Source organism: Oncorhynchus keta, chromosome 10 (genome assembly GCF_023373465.1).
Source record: "Oncorhynchus keta strain PuntledgeMale-10-30-2019 chromosome 10, Oket_V2, whole genome shotgun sequence".
Taxonomy (NCBI): domain Eukaryota; kingdom Metazoa; phylum Chordata; class Actinopteri; order Salmoniformes; family Salmonidae; genus Oncorhynchus; species Oncorhynchus keta.
Genome location: NC_068430.1, coordinates 46,443,419 through 46,463,871, shown reverse-complemented (window position 1 = coordinate 46,463,871; position 20,453 = coordinate 46,443,419). Strand labels below are relative to the sequence as shown.

The 20,453-nt window shown below is 42.8% G+C and overlaps 2 protein-coding genes across 11 annotated transcripts in view; both read right to left on the bottom strand.

Moving 5' to 3' along the window:
* Nucleotides 1-9,961, bottom strand: part of si:ch1073-335m2.2 (msx2-interacting protein) — a 31,740-nt gene extending 21,779 nt beyond the window's left edge. For 5 of the 6 annotated variants that reach the window (XM_035778405.2, XM_035778406.2, XM_035778410.2 and 2 more), the window contains exons 1-3: nucleotides 9,689-9,961; nucleotides 3,429-3,749; nucleotides 213-698 (exon numbers count right to left, since the gene is read on the bottom strand). In XM_035778405.2, the coding sequence (XP_035634298.2) occupies nucleotides 213-698; nucleotides 3,429-3,749; nucleotides 9,689-9,771 (890 nt within the window). In that variant the 5' untranslated portion in view covers nucleotides 9,772-9,961. The other variant, XM_035778411.2, reaches the window with a different exon arrangement.
* A 4,223-nt stretch (nucleotides 9,962-14,184) lies between these two features.
* fblim1 (filamin binding LIM protein 1) lies at nucleotides 14,185-19,499 on the bottom strand. 5 transcript variants are annotated; one of them, XM_035778400.2, is made up of 9 exons: nucleotides 18,776-18,925; nucleotides 18,570-18,656; nucleotides 17,912-18,306; nucleotides 17,557-17,714; nucleotides 16,541-16,640; nucleotides 16,103-16,272; nucleotides 15,824-16,002; nucleotides 15,530-15,650; nucleotides 14,185-15,291 (listed from the first exon to the last, which is right to left on the bottom strand). In XM_035778400.2, exons 2-9 carry the CDS (start codon nucleotides 18,587-18,589, stop codon nucleotides 15,178-15,180), a joined length of 1,257 nt encoding a protein of 418 aa, XP_035634293.1. In that variant the 5' UTR covers nucleotides 18,590-18,656; nucleotides 18,776-18,925; the 3' UTR covers nucleotides 14,185-15,177. The 5 variants fall into 5 exon arrangements, with proteins under 5 accessions (XP_035634293.1, XP_035634297.1, XP_035634296.1 ...); XM_035778404.2 differs by lacking the exons at nucleotides 18,570-18,656; nucleotides 18,776-18,925 and adding an exon at nucleotides 19,398-19,499; XM_035778403.2 differs by lacking the exons at nucleotides 18,570-18,656; nucleotides 18,776-18,925 and adding an exon at nucleotides 19,394-19,467.
* Between the last annotated feature and the right edge of the window lie 954 nt (nucleotides 19,500-20,453).

The window sequence follows — 20,453 nt, the reverse complement described above, 5'->3', positions numbered from 1 at the left end:
ACATTACTAAATAGAGGGTCTGTATGCATCTCAGATCAGTGAAATTCTCTCCATAATCCTACAGTCGAGCAATGTATTTTAAACTCTTTTACAACTGGGTAAATTGAAAGTTCCCATTTCTTGCACACATGTCTACAACACAGGCTAATTGACTGAATTGTGCTCCATCCATAACAAACAAACATCGGCACCATCACAAAAGCACATCCTACCTGCCACTGCCGGTACTGCTGGTGCTGCTGACAGAATCAGAGCTAGAGGACCTACTACGAGACCTAGAGCGTGGACCTCTACCTGGGGAGAGGGGGGCTCTTTTGGGGGAATGGGGGGCTTTGGGCGTTTGCCCCGTGGTCCTTTGCGGGGAGGGGTGTCGAGATTGTGAAGAATGAGATGACCGACTGCGGCGATGGTAAGTTCTGTCAACACGACGCCCTCGGTCATCTCGATAGGGGTCACGCCGCGCAGCACTAGACAAGGTGAAGGGATCTCCTCGGATCCTGGACTCAAAATGAGGCTCCGGGGTTTCAAAGCTCCCACCCATAGCACCGGCACTTCCTGGCCCAGGGCTAACTCCAGCTGCAAACATGGTGCGATCGCGGTAATAGTCTGCGTTGTAGTGACGCTGTCTATCAAAAGTGCCACCGCGCTCATGGTGTCCATAGGGGCTGTGATCATATGCACGCTCCCGGCTCTCTGAGCTGTTGGAAGACACATGCAAAGGATGGATAGAGAGGGAAGAGAGAGAAAGAGGGGGAGAGAGTCTGTTATTGTGACTCCAAAAATACTTATAGAAAAACTTGCAGATAACTATTGGACAGTTCCAATATACAATGACGTTTCAAATAGGCAAGTGCACTGCTAAAACGTCAACTTAAATACACAAACAAAACCGGAATGCTGCGGAGCGCTGGTTCTATAGAAGGCAGTGGTTTGTGATTCCATTAGAAACAATAGAATACATTTGGTCAATTCAAATGATGGTAGGTAGTACATTTTATTTCGTCCTTCTCTAGTATTTATGCTGACAGACAATAGCTTGTATACGTTAATAAAATGGGGGCAGATCTATTCTGATAGTGGCATAGAGCAAGGTTAGGTAACCCAAGGACATGGAACCAAATATAAGGGCCATGCCAAAACTAAAGAATGCATCTACACACATTGTGAGAATTTATTTTCTTTTGGCTAAACGTAACACTACCACAACCATAATGATAGGCTGGAAAGCTACTGAACTCTACCGTTGACTATAATCATCTGGAATCTGTGTCACATCACATTTGTCAAATCCTATTCCCTCAGATCAAATACCACTTCTGAATCACAGTGGGGTCTCTTAGGTGAGGGAAATGCTGGCGGACCTGCTGGAGCTGAACTAGCCTATATTAAGACACCTAGTAACTAGGAGGAGCAAAAGCATAGAAGGGAGAGAGAAAGACAGGAGAGGGAGGGGCAAAAATAAGAGCGAGAGAGCAAGGAAGACAAGCCATTGGCACAGATGGTGTCTGCAGAAGCCCCCTGGCCCAAGCAGCTGTGTCTTTTTCACTAAAAGCTCTAACAATTAGTGCAGGAGACGGGGAAAGAGACATGGGTGCAAATCTGGGTTAGGAAAAGAGATGCAGAGGGCAGGACAATACCAACCTTTTCCAAAAGCGGTAACCGAACCTATAATCCCAAATACAATCTAGGAGGACAGAATGGTGTGAGCAGGATTTTTTTTTTTTTGAAAAAAAAAAAGGAGCAAAAATGTTTATTTTGTCATCATGCGTACAGTCTTCGACGTTCGAGAAGAACAGCAGGTTAGGTAGGTATCTGAGGTATAATCCGTAATTTCTTAATCTCTTTGTTTGATGGAAAAAAGAAGAAAACAAAATAACCAAAGCAATGGATTTCTTATGACAAATATTGATGCAGTAGTAAAGGTATGATTTGGAAAAAAAGAAGAAAAAAAAGAAAAAAAATGAGTCACACATAGCAGTGCATTCCAAAATTAACACTAGAGATGGGCCAGACTGAAAATATGTCCAATTTGCTTATGGTAACCTAGTATAAAGAAGCAAAAAAAATAATGAATTGTCTGCATACTACTGTCCAAAAGAGAGACCGGTATTAATTCCTCTTCAAAACTAGGAAACCAGTCTGCATACACTCCTGTAAAAAAAACAGTATCTTCTCTCACCAAAATGCATGGAATAATCCTAGTCCACTGCAACATAATTAATTCCGTAAAATAGGCCTTTTCCATATCCCAAAGGCAAAATAGACCGTCTACTCCCATCACTTTGTGTAGACGACATCCTCTTCAGTCTTCATTAGATTTTCGCTGAAAATGCTGATGTTTCTATTCTTTGTTCGTAACCCAAACCAAATATTGATGCTGAGAGGATATACAGCTAAATCCACACTGGAGCGGAATAATCCAGCAATGGAAATGCAGTTACACATGTGTACATCCTATACCCAACATCCTTACATCCAATACAGGGGTTACATCCATTCTTCCACGAGGCAGGTACATCCAAAATGCATGTCTTCAGTTGTCTTCGTGGCCATCGCTCTCCCCAAAAATATTTCCATGGAATTTCTTGATGAGTGTTCTGTTACTCCTCAGTTTCTCTTTAGTTCCTTTTGATATAAGCACCGTACTAAATTACAATAATACCCTGTAAAATATTGTTTCCTTGTCTGAAAATGATCAATTAGCGGTGAATGATGTACTGATGGGGCACTGTGATGACTGATGCCTAGCCAATTTACATCCTTTCAATGGCAACTTACATCCTTTGGTCCATGATGTTATTTAAATCCAGACAAGAAGCAGACATCCTTGGTTTGGAGACATCCAGAAAAATTGTTTATGTCCAGCAGTGGGGGAAAAAATTCTCTGTCTTTTCTGATGTATAGTCCATACATAAATGAACCTGTCCGAAAATAATTCTCAAGAAAATATAGGGGTATTAAATCCATCACAGGCAACGATTTACTTCCAAGCAACGACGATCCCAGGTAAATTGTGGTTAGAATCCATGGTTCGGAAAATCTAATTACCCCCAAAAATTCACCAAGATAAATTCCAACAAATGTGATATATCCAAACTCACCAGGATATTCCCCACAGGTGTAATATCCAACTTGAAAGCAGGATACGTCTCACACAATAAATCCGAAATTTTGAATGATAATACCTCATATCCATACCTTTAAATGACCAATAGATTTGCATAAATATTTCACTTAGATCCCGCGAGAAAGGACAGGTCTGTGCAGATGGAGAAGGGCTCGTTTCCTAGGTTACCTTAATATGAAACTGTAAGGAATATATTCTCCTTGTTCTATTAATAACCCAACAAGGAAATCATGTGATTGCGGGAGAAAATTTTTTTTTTTACTGACACCCTGATCCCTCAGAGGTGACCATGTCCACTTACCCATCTCTTATCCGTTCATAACGCCCCTCTCTGGTGTGAATGGACACTGGGGGGCCAAACACTGGACCCACTGCCCCCCTAGAGAATCCTGAAACATCCCGCCCGTGACTGCTCGAGGGGGGGTTGTCATCAAGGCCCCGAACAGCACTAGGGACAGACCCAGGTTCATTGTAGTCAGTGCGCAGGTCCCTGTCCCCCATCTTGTTGACAGCATTGTGAGCCTTCTGTGCACTTTTGATATCCACAAAATCCACAAAGGCTGCCACGCCACCCTCCGACCCACGCTTCCGCAGGACCTTGACGCTCTCGACGCGTCCATAGCTGAGGAGCAAGAACAAAAAGGGAAGAGACGTCACACTTTATTGAGAGGACTATGTACGTGTCCCTTCACTCATGAGCATAATCATCAGTTGGAAAAACATGATTAAACAGCAAAGGAAACACAGGAGTCTGCTTTTGCCAGCCAATTAGTTAAATTAACATTAGTGGAGGACCAAGCCTTTTGTGACCATGGTGTGGTAAAAAATAAAACAAAGGAATAATGTCTTTGCTCATCTTAAAAGGCCTACCACAGCGCAATTCTGTTTTTCCTGTGTTTTGTATCATATTGTACAACAGCTGATGAAACTAACGATGTCAGTGTGAAAATTGTTGATCAGTGTTATTCCTGAAAGTTGCTGGTTAAAAATACAATCTACACAGAACCTTCTAAATCAGTAGGTTTGCATGGGCGGGGGTTTCGGTTTTTTCATGGTGACATCAACATGTGGTCAATTGGTTAACGGCCTAGTAAAGTAAAAAACTAGATTGTTTTATTTACATGTCATTTTCCACACCGAGGTTGGAATAATACCGTGAAAACGATAATGCCCTTTTAGTGTAAGAGTATTCTGAAAACACCACTTGAAATTTCAGCCTGTTTTGGTGGGATGGAGTTTTGGCCTTTCATGGTCACATCACCAGGTGGTAAATTATTTAAATAGACTAATAACAAAAGAAGAGTTCAGATCCTCTCTGCCAAATAACAGCTAGTTTTCCCCTCTCCACTCTGACTGTCTATGCAAAATTTGTGCTTGAGAAATAGGTTTGCTAAAAATGCCATTTTTGCCCATTTGAATAGAAATCTATTTATGGTTACCCAGATATAATTTTATATTGATATAAAAACAGCAGCATTGGGCCTTTAAAGCCTACTGAAGATAGTATCTTCTGATCGGGGGGAGTATTGCTCTAAATATTAACATGGATCGTTCATATCAGTAAGAAACCAAATTTCAAAAAACAAAAGGTTCATCCTTTAGAGTCTAAGTAATATAATTACAAAAGATCCCCATAAAATCTGTCAGTTTAAATTAGAGATAGTTGTTTTGCATGGGCTGCGTCTCAATCCACCACAAGTCGCCCTTCTACATCTGAGGTGGAAGGTGGCCGAGGAACAGACGTGTTTGTCAAACACTGTAGCGCCCAAACCATTTGGGCTAGAAACTAATATTATCCTACTGTGGAAGGGGAAGACTCTCACGATGGCGTTCTCAGTTTTACTCTATGGCCACCACATGTCACTGGACTCATATGAAGGTAACCCATACAAATGAATGGAAGTAGTCTTATGCCAACAAAAACAGGTTAAATCCTGAGCTTTCTAATATTTCCTAGATATAAGTCAGACAATTCAAAACCTTACTCCCTATGATTTTTTGACTTTGTGCAATTTATGAATGTGTTATTCAATACGTTTCTATGGGTTATAAACTCAGCAAAAAAAAAAACGTCCCTTTATCAGGACCCTGTCTTTCAAAGAGAATTCGTAAAAATCCAGATAACTTGCAGATCTTCATTGTAAAGGGTTTAAACACTGTTTCCCATGCTTGTTCAATGAACCATAAACAATTAATGAACATGCACCTGTGGAACGGTCGTTAAGACACTAACAGCAATTAAGGTCACAGTTATGAAAACTTAGGACACTAACTGACTCTGAAAAACACCAAAAGAAACATGCCCAGGGACCCTGTTCATCTGCATTAATGTGCCTTAGGCATTCTGCAAGGAGGCATGAGGACTGCAGATGTGGCCAGGGCAATAAATTGCAATGTCTGTACTGTGAGACGCCTCAGACAGCGCTACAGGACGGACAGCTGATCGTCCTCGCAGTGGCAGACCACGTGTAACACCTGCACAGGATCGGTACATCCAAACATCACACTTGCGGGACAGGTGCAGGATGGCAACAACAACTGCCAGGGTTACAACAGAAACGCACAATCCCTCCATCAGTACTCAGACTGTCCGTAATAGGCTGTACTGAGGGCTTGTAGGCCTGTATGGGCACAAACCCACAGTCGCTGGACCAGACAGGACATGCAAAAAGTGCTCTTCGAGTCGTGGTTTTGTCTCACCAGGGGTTATGGTCGGATTTGCGTTTATCGTCGAAGGAATGAGCGTTACACCGAGGCCTGTACTCTGGAGTGGGATCGATTTGGAGGTGGAGGGTCCGTCATGGTCTGGGGCGGTGTGTCACAGCATCATCGGACTGAGCTTGTTGTCATTGCAGGCAATCTCAACGCTGTACATTACAGGGAAGACAACCTTCTCCCTCATGTGGTATCCTACCTGCAGGCTCATCCTGACATGACCCTCCAGCATGACAATTGCCACCAGCCATACCACTCGTTCTGTGCGTGATTTCCTGCAAGACAGGAATGTCAGTGTTCTGCCATGGCCAGCGAAGAGCCCAGATCTCAATCCCATTGAGCACGCCTGGGACCTGTTGGAGCGGAGGGTGAGGACTAGGGCCCCCCCCCCCCCAGAAATGTCTGGGAACTGGCAGGTGCCTTAGTGGAAGAGTGGGGTAACATCTCACAGCAAGAACTGGAAAATCTGGTGGAGTCCATGAGGAGATGCACTACAGTACTTAATGCAGCTGGTGGCCACAACAGATACTGACTGTTACTTTTGATTTTGACCCCCCCCCCCCTTTGTAGTCAAGTCTGTGGAACTTGTTCAGTTTATGTCTCAGTTGTTGAATCTTATGTTCATACAAATATTTACACGTTAAGTTGGCTGAAAATAAACAGTTGACAGTGAGCGAACGTTTCATTATACTGAGTTCAGTAGTAAAGTCCAAATTCAATATTAATAATTCTCATAAATATATATTACGGCTTAGACTTCTATAGTTTGTTTTACTTTATAGGGTCAAGGGTTCCCACATAGTCATATCTTAAGTTGCACTGCTTGTTAACGAAAGACAGACTGAAAACATAGGCAGCCACCTGTGCTAATTATCCATCTAGCATGCCCCGAATACCATAGCTGGGTAGGAAGTGTAGTCCGTCAACTGAGACACATAGCTTGTGGATCTTTGCAAAACTGCTACAGTAGGTGTATCTTTTTTATTTGAAAGATTATTTCTTGCTGATGTGAAAGGAGCATATCAGCATATGTTTGGAAAACGATGAATAACATTTCTAAACGCTAAAACACAGTCGGAATTGTAGTTTACATGGAGCCAGCTGTGAAAACCCTAGGTACGGAAAAGGGTTTGAGAGATACACTACAGGCTTTCTTTAATATGAATACATTAGTGAGCATGTCTAAAAGAAGGTGCTCTTCAGTAGTTGTACACAAACACTAGATCCTTGTGCAGGTGCACACAGTGCTCATGTTCACTGAATCTGGCACTTAGCTGAAAGCAGTGCTTGACTTGGGCCAGAGCAACATACCGGCACTTCAAATGTCTGGGGAATTGCGTACTGGCTCTTCTATAAAAGTAGCTTATCGCCGGCCCAGATTAAAAGATACAAAAATGCTTGATCAAAGCAGAATCTGCACTGAATAGCAATGCAGTGGGCATTCATTTCCTGATTCCGCCTTGTTCAAGTTTATTTGCCACTGGTCTGTAAATCTGTGTGTGACAGTAGGCTGCTTGAGATTGCGCAGACTGAAAATACACCAGCCTGAAAGCGCTGTTCCAAGTTGAAAAATGAGGGTTTGAAAGGTCGTCGAAATTTGCTGAATAACTTTTGCTAATGTAATTAATGAAAGCATACTTAAATATTATTAATAATTTTAAAAAATCTACATGTCAGCCATGATCTTAATGACCCTTCAGCGCGTGTCTGTGTGTACCAGTGCGAGTGGACTGTTGCCCGAGAGAGCGAGCGCGACATTTCAGCAGCAGGTATAAAATAAACAGACTAACTGGGTCGTCAACTGTTACAAATTATGTTTTGAATTATCTGGCTAGCTAACTAAGCATTACAGTCCTAGTCACCTTTCCACATGCACTGTAGATAGCCTAAATAAATCTGCACTATTGGAAAGCTGGGATTCCCCCTCTATTAAACAGTAGCCATGTAATTGGACAAAGTAAAAAATATTATATTAAAAATAAAAAAATCTTACTGTGCATAGATCTCCCCTGAAACAGTAATATTTGAGTCTTATATATAATGCCCAGTTATATACCTTGCTTAGAAGTAGCCATTTGAGGCAGCAAGTAGCCGAGCCTAGTGGTTGGAGAATTGGACTCGTAACCAAAAGGTTGCAAGATTGAATCCCCGAGCTGGCAAGGTAAAAATGTGGTTCTGCCCCTGAACAAGGCAGTTTAAATTTTATTTTACCTTTATTTAACTAGGCAAGTCAGTTAAGAACAAATTCTTATTTTCAATGACGGCCTAGGAACAGTGGGTTAACTGCCTGTTCAGGTGCAGAACGACAGATTTGTACCCTGTAAGCTCGGGGGTTTGAACTTGCAACCTTCCAGTTACAAGTCCAACACTCTAACCACTAGGCTACCCTGCCGCCCCACTGTTCCTAGGCAGTCATTGAAAATAAGAATTTCTTCTCAAAAGACTAGCCTTGTTAAGGTAAAATAAAATATGTGATCCCTGATTCATTTAATGCAGAAATCATTTTATAAAGACAGAAGAATTTGTCTGTAATTTTGGGTGGGAACTAGGTGTCCAGGCTTTTGTTCATGCCCTGATCTAACCACATTGTTGCCTAAACAGTGGCTGCTCAACAGGACCTTGATGAAGGAGACTTGTGTGTTTCTGTGCTGGATCAAAAGCCAAGCCTGCACACCCAGGAGTTCTCCAGATGGAAGGTTGACCACATTTTGATAGCATGTGACTAACAGTGCAGTTCTACTGTGTGGGTGTGTGGGGGTGGGGGCGCTAAGTGCCTTGATCAAGGGCACAACGGCAGGAGATAGTTGGCCTACATGGGTTCAGACATAGCAGCATTCCAGTGTCAATAACGCCTACTTGTAGGCTACAATAACAGTCATGAACATGTTAAACGTCACGGGAAATGTGTATAAATCCTTAAGTGAATAATCAGAGGACCCTATAGCATATTGTAATTTGTGACTATCGTTGAAACGTCGAACGGACCAATTTGGAGAAAGACAGCCCCCGCATTTATTTAATCCCAAATCAAGCACAGACTGACAGCTAGTTCCAAGAACCTAGGCTGAAAGTCGCGGATCACAATGTATAATCTTCAAATTACCTTTATCATAATCGCAAATCTCCCTGCAACTTTTAGTTTTCGGACGTTGGAGGATCCAGTGCGATTGATGGTAGCCGATTTTCGGACGATATTAACAGCGGAACATTTCAGGGAATACGTGTTGAATTATGCATTAAACGAGCAATAGAAACATTAAATCCATATGTTAAGCGAGGACTTTCATATTTCACCTTACTGGCAAGTTGATCAACTCGCCGCTAGGCAATCAAACACCACATATTTCGCTAGCGAATTATGCTAGCTTCAGAAGAACGTGGGAGAAACGATGCATTTAACGCAACAGTTTGATAACCTATTCATTATTAAGTAATCCAACTAACGTTGTAAATGCATAACTATTAGACGAAGTGTCTTAACACATTTTAATAATAACATTAGTTAGCTAAATACCTAGCTAGCATGTAAGCTATCTTTCATGCTTAACTAGTCAGGCATGATGTAGACTGTAGTTACCCATCAAGTGAGCGACGACAAAATGGTAGCTAACTAGCGTTCAGTGGCATTTCAGTTTGCTGGAATCCATCAAATTGTGACTTTTTATGCAAGCGACACGCTGTTGTGTGTTGGTTAAAAATATCAAGGGCAAAGCGAAATCTTCCAAACAACAGAGGCCGTTTGGTGTTGAATGTAGATGATGGCTAACGTTAGCTAGCTCAGCTGGCTAGCTATTGGACATAACGCGCGCTACCTCTCCATAACCCTCTTGCGTAACATTAACTTACCGTTTAAAATGTTCGACAATTTTCTCCTCTCGAACATGTTCGGGTAAATTTCCCACCCAAAGGTGTCTGGTTTCCCGAACCATACTGTACGTTACTTTCCCCCTTCATACATATGCTCTAGCACGTTTTAATCCCCGCTGGTCGGGAAATCCGCCTTACAAAATGAACGACGAGTGAGTCCGTGTAAAAATGATCTTGGCCTAGCTCCGTCCCAATCCATCCGAATGTGTGTGTATTCTCCAGAGATAGGGTGCGAGCTGCGCGCTTCCCTGTGACGACGGCTTCGTTTCTCATGACTTGCGCGCTCCCGAGATCATGCGACAGCTACTCAAGGCTAGAGGGTATACGGTTTATGTCAACTTGATTTCTTAACTTGTTTTTGTGTTGTTGTTTCATTTAAGATAACCCTAACCCGTTTCATAACCTTAACCTAATTATCATAACCTGGTACTTTTATTCTCCTAATCTGCTGCGTAAATTATCCTAACCTTCCATGAAAAGTACATTCTGGTCAATTTTGACATAAACTGTATACCGTCTAAACAAAAGTCGAAGCAGTCCTATTTTGTATTTTTTAGGGGTCCTTAAAAGGCAGCAGCAGCTCTTCCTGGGGTTCAAACACATTAATGAACTTACATCACGCATAAAACAAACTATAAAACAGTACTTCATGTAACATTATTACACCACTACATATCTACAATACAAAATGTATAAAACCACCGTACAACAATTTTACAATGTAGGGTGTGTGTCTGTTCTATATAGTACTGTGCACCGCCCATATTCTGTTCTTGACTTGTGGACTGTGAAGAAACCTCTGATGGCATGTTTTGTGGGGTATGCATGTGTGTCCGAGCTGTGTGCAAGTAGTTTAGACAGACACCTCTGTGCATTCAGCATGTCAACACTTCTTACAAAAACAAGGAGTGATGAAGTCAATCTCTCCTCCACTTTGAGCCATGAGAGATTTACATGCATATTATTAATGTTAGTTCTCCTTGTACATTGAAGGGCCAGCCATGCTGCCCTGTTCTGAGCCAATTGTAATTTTCCGAGGTCCCTCAAATCAAATCAAATTTTATTGGCCACATACACATGGTTAGCAGATGTTAATGCGAGCAAGCGAAATGCTTGTGCTTCTAGTTCCGACAGTGCAGTAATATCTAACAAGTAAACTAATAATTCCCCAACAACTACCTAATACACACAAATCTAAAGGGATGGAAAATAATATGTACATATAAATAGATGGATGAGCGGCATAGGCAAGATGCAATAGATGGTAATGAGATGAGTCATGTAAGATATGCTAACATTATTAAAGTGGTATTGTTTAAAGTGACTAGTGATCCATTTATTACAGTGGTCAGTGATATGAGTCTCTATGTAGGCAGCAGCCTCTCTGAGTTAGTGATTGCTGTTTAGCAGTCTGATGGCTTTGAGATAGAAGCTGTTATTCAGTCTCTCGGTCCCAGCTTTAATGCACATGTACTGACCTCGCCTTCTGGATGGTAGTGGGTGTGAACAGGCAGTGGCTCGGGTGGTTGATGTCCTTGATGATCTTTTTGGCCTTCCTGTGACATCGGTGCTGTAGGTGTCTTGGAGGGCAGGTAGGTAGTTTGCCCCCGGTGATGCGTTGTGCAGACCACACCACCCTCTGGAGAACCTTGCAGTTGAAAGCTGTGCAGTTCCCGTACCAGGCGGTGGTACAGCCCGACAGGATGCTCTCGATTGTGCATCTGTAAAAGTTTGTCAAAGTTTTAGGTGACATGCCACATTTCTTCAGCCCCCTGAGGTTGAAGAGGCGCTGTTGCGCCTTCTTCACCACACTGTCTGTGTGGGTGGACAATTTCAGTTTGTGATGTGTATGCTGAGGAACTTAAAACTTCCCCCCTTCTCCACTACTGTCCCTTCGATGTGAATAGGGGGGTGCACCCTCTGCTGTTTCTTGAAGTCCATGATCATCTCCATGGTTTTGTTGACGTTGAGTGAGAGGTTGTTTTCCTGACACCACACTCCGAGTGCCCTCAACTCCTCCCTGTAGGCTGTCTCATCTTTGTTGGTAATCAAGCCCACTACTGTTGTGTCGTCTGCAAACTTGATGATTGAGTTGGAGGCGTGCATGGCCACGCAGTCATGGGTGAACAGGGAGTACAGGAGGGGGCTGAGCATGCAGTCGTGTGGGGCCCCAGTGTTGAGGGTCAGTGAATTGGAGATGTTGTTCCCTACCTTCACCACCAGGGGTGGCCCGTCAGAAAGTACAAGACCCAATTGCACAGCCCTTGTTAGTGGGCTGCGACGGTAGCACTATATTTTCCTCAAAGCGGGCAAAGAAGGTGTTTAGTTTGTCTGGAAGCACCTGACCACACGACTGAACAGTAGTCCAGGTATGACAAAACTAGGACCTGTAGGACCTGCCTTGTTGATAGTGTCGATAAGAAGGCAAAGCAGCGCTTTATTATGGACAGAGTTAGTTACTGTTGTATCAATTTGTTTTGACCATGACGGTTTTACAACCCAGGGTTACTCCGAGCAGTTTAGTCGCATCATCTTGCTCAATTTCCACATGATTAATTACAAGGTTTATAGTAGAGGTTTAGGGTTTAGTGAATGATTTGTCCCAAATACAATGCTTATAGTTTCTGAAATATTTAGGACTAACATATTCTTTGCCACCCTTTCTGAAACTAACTGCAGCTCTTTGTTAAGTGTTTTGGTGATTTCACTCGCTGTGGTAGCTGACGTGTAGTGTTGAGTCATGTGCATTCATAGACACACTGGCTTTAGCCAGTGGAACACACATTTTTCCAGCAGCAAACTATGACGATAATGTTAAAAGCCACACTGAATTCTAACAAAACAGCTCCCAGAATATTTTTTCAGCCAATTATCAGTCATTTGTGTAAGTGCCGTGCTTGTTGAATGTCGTTCCCTATAGGCGTGCTGAAAGTCTGTTGTCAATTTGTTTACAGTAAAATAGCATTGTAACTGGTTGAACACAATTGTTTCCAAAAGTTTGGTAAGGGTTGGTAACAGGCTAATTGGTCAGCTATTTGAGACAGTAAAGGGGGCTTTACTATACTTGGGTAACGGAATTACTTTTGCTTTCCTCCAGGCCTGAGGGCACACACTTTCTAGTAGGCGTAGGCTTAGATTGAATTTATGGCAAATAGGAGTGGCAATATTGTCCGCTATTATTATCAGTAATTTTACATCCAAGTTGTCAGACCCCGGTGGCTTGTTATTGTTGATAGACAATCCTTTTTTCACCTCTTCCACGCTCACTTTACAGAATTCAAAATGAAAATGCTTGTCTTTTATAATTTTATCAGTTTTATTTGGATGAGTTGTGTCAGAGTTTGTTGCTGGCATGTCATGCCTAAATTTGTTAATCTTGCCAATGAAAACATAATTAAAGGAATTGGGAATGTCAGTGGGTTTTGTGATGAATGAGCCATCTGATTCAATAAATGATGGAGCTGTTTGCATTTTTGCCAAAAATTGTATTTAAAGAGCTCCAAAGCTTGTTATCATTCTTTATGTCATTTCTTTGTTTCATAGTATAATTTATTCATCTTTTTATTCAGTTTAGTTACATGATTTCTCAATTTGCAGTGTGTTTGCCAATTAGTTGTGCAGCCAGACTTATTTGCCATTCCTTTTGCCTCATCCCTCTAAACCATAACATTTTTCAATGCCTCATCAATCCACAGTGATTTAACAATTTGTAGTTATTTTAACGGGTGCATGCTTATTAGTAACTGGAATAAGCAATTTCATAAATGTGTCAATTGCAGTCTGGTTGTTCTTCATTACACACCACAGACAAACAAATACTATTAACACCATCAACATAGGAATCACTACAAAACGTATTGTATGACCTCTTATACACTTCGCATTATCAAACACATCTATGTAGCCTCTGAGGTTTTAATGAATGGAGAAGCCATTTGGTTAGTATGTTGCCTGAGGTGATCCGTGATTCTCCCAAAATGGGTTATTCCAAGGCAACCCTGTGCTGAGAAGGCAAATGATGATGGCACACTTTGCCTGCATGTATTATGTACGTGCATTGACAGGACACACGCAATTCTTCCTAAATCAAAGCCTATTTGCATCATGGCTTTGTTGAGTATTCTGTTCTAAAGGGTGTCGATTACGCAAGTCATTGACCACAGCATCTTGGTGGGCCAAACTCATTTGTGAAGGTTTTAATGGCACGTCGACTGTGCTCTGAAATTGCATAACACCATGTTCACCCCCATCATGGTTTATTAGAACTGTACAGCCTCTGGTTTAATTCCTCTTGCATAGGTCATTTTCCTTGTATATATCCTACAACTTATGTTTCTTTACTTAGTTAATGTTCACTGTGTTCCTTGAGTAAATTATGCATGCAAGGCATACATAGAACATGCCTGTCTCAAAAAATATTGACAACGTAGAGAGAGCAAGGGAAGCAACAAAAAAATAAATAAAATGAAGCACAATACTATATAATATATTAGTTTATTTTCTCATATGAAAGGATATATTGAGAATGAACATACAGCACTGAGCACTACATAATATTCAAAGAATGCATACGACAAAATACTTGAAAATGTATGTTGAATAAATATCTTTGGTGCATTTACTAGTGTGGGTAAAAAAAAAAAAGAGTGCAAAAGTATCAATTATGAAAGAAGTATAGGAGGCAATTGATAAACATGTCTTGCTACGTAAACAATAATTGCAAATAATTTCTAAATGCTGTGTGATGAACAAAGTTTGTTACATTCGAAGTCCAACGACTTATTCCCATGATGCAGAACTAGGAAGGCTCGTCTTCTTTCCCAGTTTCATCGATATTTCTCCTTTACAATCCAATCAGGACCTACTCCGTTGACTTTCAGCCTGTCTCTCCATATGCTACATTGCACAGTTGGAGCGTCCCACCCTGGTTTCTGGGCCCGTATTCATAAAGGGTCTCAGAGTAGGAATGCTGATCTAGGATCAGGTCTGCCCTTTCCATTCAATCTTATTCATTACGATCTAAAAGGCAAAACTGATTCTAGACCGTGGCTGCTTTTCTGAGACGCTTTATGAATACGGGCAGAGTTTGGTAATTTCTAAATGCAATTAGTTTGGTTACAGTTACTAGTTAGTTACCTGTCCAAAATTGCAATCAGTAACATAACTTTTGGATTACCCAAACTCAGTAATGTAATCATATTACTTTTTGATTACTTTCCCCTTACGAGGCATTAAAGGAGACAAAAAGGATCCATCAAACATTTGATGTGTCATCATAGTGGTCTCTGAGGTGGAGCACACTTAAAATGTACACCTTTTTCCAACGCTGAATTAAATGTCATTGAGAAAACAAAAAGGTGTCATCATTTCGCAAACATTCTTCCTAAATTTAAAAGTAAAGTTTTTTTTGTAATCAGATACATGTAATCAGTTACTCCCAAACCCTGAATACGGGCCCTGGTTCAGTATTAGAGCTGGGCAGACTGAACCATGGTCAGGTGACAAGACTTACACAGCACCCTCTCATCCAGTGGATGGCAGCCATGGTCGTTTGGCTCTGGGGAGAGCTGGGTACTGCAGACCTGAACACAGGGTGTATAAAAGGGAAAAGGTTGTGAGATGCAGATGCCACAGCCAAAGTTTCCTCTGGGAAAAATTAAGTTATTCTATTCTAACGTTATTCTATTCTTGCTGTACTGAACTGATTGTGAAGAAACCAATCCCCAGTAATTATTCAGCTGATTGAGATCAGCATGCAAATGAAGCGAACACATATCACACTAACATATAAAGAGCCTTTCTCTTGTTCGTGTCCTGTACCTCACAGCGATAGCAGTCCTCGTGGAAGGAGCGTCCCAGGCACTCCACGGTGAAGCTGTCCGTGCCATCCTCTCTTGGAATGATCAGCTGCTGGCAGGCACTACACTGGGGAGCGTATTTCCTTCAACAAACAAATCAGACAAGAGGACCTCATTTCATTATTATGTATTCATGATGAATTATTTTAAATTACAACATCAAACCCATTTAGTAGCTCTCATCCTCAGGTAATCAGGATACACGAGTGTGTCGGGAACAGAAGACGGAGATTTGTGTCGTAATGAGTTTGTTTACCTGTAGTAATCCTGGAGGCAATACACTTCCCCAACCTCTCCCTGAGCGAATCTCTGCTCTCCAATTGGTTGGCTGCACGTCGCACAGATAAAGCAAGGTGGGTGGTAAGCTCTTTCCAGTGCACGGATAACATGGTCTTTGATAACTTCCCCACATGCCCAGCAAAGTTCCAAACTGGCCTGCAGGAAAGAGAGTAGTTTATCATCATCATCATCATCATCTTCATCTTAAGTCAATCTCTACAACATGTACTGTTCCTCCCCAGGAGGTTGTTTATACCTGGTAACAGTCCTCACAGAGTGGTATTCCTGCCTTATTGTAGTACAGTTTACCAGCCAGAGGGATATGGCACTGTCTGCACTGGAAGCAACTGGCGTGGTATGTCCTGTTCAGAGCCTCTATGGCAGTTTCACTCAGAGCCACAGGCTTACGGCAGAAGCCACACACCTCTACGAAGCACACATTCACATATCAAGCAGGGTAAAATTACACATTGAGTCTTGAGGGTGCGTAATGTCGAAATCTCTCACAATTGTGTGTGTGTGTGTGTGTGTGTGTGTGTGTGTGTGGGGAGAGGATTATTTGATATTTCAATTGTTATGTGGTGTCCTTGATTTGTTATGGGGTTAATTCGAGCCCTGATATCTTAAAGGTGAATTGTGAAAAGTTACATACCCAAGTGACATTTCTATAAGGTCAGACACAGTTTCACCTTACCCTTGCTCTCCACCATCTGTAGCTGCTCTTGGGATGGTTCCTTCTGTTCCCCCCCACTAGATGGTGTTCTTTGCTCTGGCGGTCTATTCACTGCAAAGTTCTGTGGGTAAAAAAAGGGGGATTAAGTCAAAGATTCTTCACTTGCGTGACTAATCATTTTGTTTGGCACACAGACATGCTATTCTTCAGCCTTCCTCAACAGTGCCATTTTAAAGTAAAGTCAATACACTATTTTCTCTCTGTTTTCTCAGTCTCAAAATTTGAGCATTTTGTAGGTTTTTTTGTCCAAACTTTCTGGATCGAGAGGGATCCACACACACACACACACACACACACACACACACACACACACACACACACACACCTTAGCAAAAATACATAAACTCCCCAGTGCCCCAGAGAAAGGGGAACAACACTCCATGTACCCAATAGTCCTGCTCTCTCCATTCAGGCATCTTTATTGGTTTGTGCTGTTATTGTTTCGACTGAGAGTTGGAGAACAGAATAATGGGGTGACAGGGAGGGTAAAGTTTCCCTGAGATGGATCAACAGTCCTGTTTCTGAATTTTAAAAAATTTGCGAAAGAAAATGTAGAAGTGCTTTAGAAGCGGGTGCTAATGTGTTTTTGTGCTGTGTCATCCACTGTATCCAAAAGACAGTTGTGTTTCCCCCCCACTAATCTGTACTACAGATGCATCCTTGTTGTCTCCTCAACGGATGTCATATACACGTTAGAGTCTCTGCACACAGCGAATGGCACCTCTCAGTATCATGGCCTGCTAAGACATTATTGAACATTTCAACAGAATGGTCAAGAGATGAAGTCTCTTGAGAAATATATGGGGAACTGTTATATAATAGTGTTGTCAGAAGAAATCTAAACATGGAGGGCGTTGCACGGCAATAATATAGCCTGGCCCCACATCGGTTTGTACAGCCTTACCAACTTCTACGGTCATCGTGCCAGGGCTAGCAATAACATGGCATGGGATGTAGAATACTAGGGTCAATCTTACCGGTTGTTCAGACACTGTTGGTCTGTCTGGATACACAGGTCGGAGGATGAGAGCAGTTGGCGTCTCCTGTACGGGTGGAGGAGGCAGGAGAGGTGCAAGATCCTCCGTCAGTTCAGCATCCACAGACACAGGAGGAAGGGGAGGTGGAGGAGGGAGCTCTGTGAGGAAAAGAGGTTCCAGTGTAGCAATAATAACACTGCATTCAGCATCACAACCCTGCTGGTCAACGTGCTATTTAAAAATGTACTTTGTTATCATTCATAACAATCCTGTCACGTGTAAATTGTAATATCTAGATTTCTTCACAACAAAATTACAGCTTTTGTAATGAATGTATTGGCTTGCTCCTCATTACCCTCAGGACCCTTGTATGCTGCGGTATCTGTCTGCTGCGTGTCTTCCGGACCCAGGGTGAGGTTAGGGGTCACTGGGCTAGGTGGAGGTCTGGGTTTTGAGGGTCTGGCCAGGGAAGGTGTGGAGCTCTGGTCCCCATTCTGTGCACTGCCCTGGGACTCAGACGGAGTCCTCTCTTGCCTATGTATGGAACCATGCTGCGTGTCACCGACACTGGGCTTACGGGTGCTGCTGTCCTCTGGGCTAACCCGCATGGCTGCATGTGGCATGTCATTGGCGGTGGCGCTGTGTGTGCGCGTGTGTTGGTGCTGAGTGACGGTGGCTCTGTAAGGGGACGTCAGCGTGATGAAGACGGAGGAAACCATCCTCTTCTGCGGAGCAGCCGACGCCATGATACTGAAACACAGAATGCAACGCACTAACATAAAGTCCCACCGTAACTAGCACGTGTGAGGGACAAGCTAGGCATACCGTCGAGACTATTGAACACACTGAGGCCCGATGGTGCTAAATTCCGATGGGAGGTGTCTTTTGAATGCCTAGTCATCTCTGCAGTTTCAACACTCACCCATACATGAACGTACAGAACGTATGGCTGATCTGTGTCAGGGCACAGAATGTTTAGCCCACCAAAGAAAGAAAGAACTTTGCATTGTCACCTCTTTAACTTCCGTTTCATCAAGGTGTGGCGGTGTACACGCTCTGTCAACTGTGCCAAAACAACTTTTTACACCAGCCGACATAACCTGTAACATTTAAACACCACATACCTGCTTCACTCCCTCACGCAGTATAGTACATGTACACAAACATTTCTAAAATATTCATACATACAGTGTGCTGAACTCATGCATGAAAAACCTACCTGAAGAGTCAAAAATACACGCTCACATGACTACACACCCACACTACACACACACTAGCACAAAGCCTCACATCCTCTCTGCGGCCTAACTACTTTGAAATGAGACTCCTAATAACGGCCTAAGTGTAACAGTGTAAAACTAAAACCTCATTCCTCTCCGTATCAAATCCGATCTTCTACTGTGCCGTTACGTACCTGAGTGAAAAATGTGGGCGTCAGCTCTGTATTCTGTCTTTCCCTCTCTGTGTCTCGGCACTCCCGGTCTGCTCCTCTATTGTTACTCCTAAACCGCCACTGAGAGGGCGAGCTCTGGCAGAAAGGACAGCGATCTACAGAAAGCCACTCCTTTTCCTCCTGCACCTCCCTCCCTCTCCCCCCCTCCTTCCTTTCCCGCTGAATGACAACAACACTTTCCCAACCGTAAAAGGTGAACAGTTAATCACCAACAAAGTGCAGTAAAAAGCATGACACATTCAGACAAGCAGTCTGGCGCACAGGCACACTCACACACGTTGGTAATGCGCACAGCACGTACAGGATCACAGAGTACATGCTGGCTGGCCTCCCTCTTTTTTCCTCCCTCTTTATCTTTTGAAATCCAACAGGATGTGACTGTACCTGCCTTTTCCAGCTGCCCTCTTTCTGTAGCTCTCCTCTGCCCACTCTCTCCTTCTCCGCTTTCCCTCATTGTTCTGTCAGTTTTATTTTCCCTACCTCCCTCATTGAGTCTGCCCCCCTTCATTTTTCTCTTCCCATCCCCCGCTCAATTCTATCACTCACTCTTGCTCTCTCTTTTAGCCTCAACTGACTATTGGTCTCGAATGCAGTGCTGTAAATCAACAAAAAACGCATGACCTTTTCCCCAATACTGAATGCCGAGGGCTAAAGAAAGTACAAGTCTACTTCTCACTAAAGTTAGATTCAAACCTCTTCCTCAATCAGTGTCTGGACTAATAGCAGCAGCAAATGAACAAACACATTACAGTGCAACGAATCATCGCAAAAATGAAACGGTACAGACGGAGAGAAAGAGAGAGATTGCAGGATGTCTGAGAGTTCGAAATCAGCTCTGTTATGGTATGAGCTCTCCTCTCCCGAGTCGGACTTTATCAGCTCTATCAGCAAATGTTTTGCCGTTGAGTGGAGCGTAACCTTGTGGAGCATGCACCCTCATTCCAGCCAGAGGGAAGCTTGTGCAAGAGAAGGGGGAGGCTGAACGTTGAAAGATTCAGAAAAGATAGGGGGCTTGATAATGGAAGGGTGAAACGGAGAAAGGCACAGGCCCAGTGCAGAACTGTGTAAGAGATGATGTGAGAGAGAAATGAGAGAACGGAGTGAGTGAGGTTAAACTGAGAGAAGTGGTTTGAGAGAGAAGGGGAGCTGCTAGAGGGGGAGCTGTGTTGTTCCAGTGTCTGAAGAATGGAATGCTGCGCTGCGGTGATGTCACAGCTGCGAGAGGGAGCATGCTCAGTGATGACATCAGCCTCTAAAATCTAGCCCCCCCCCCTTCTTCAAGAACCCAGAAACCAAGATGCAGAAAAGGGGGAAACTAACAACGCAACTCATATGATTGGGTAAGGGGAGATGGCCATTGTAGGAAAACAGCCCATATTGTTACATCTAAATGAAATAAATGGCTTTTTAGTTGATTCAGTAGAACACCTTCTACTGAATAAAC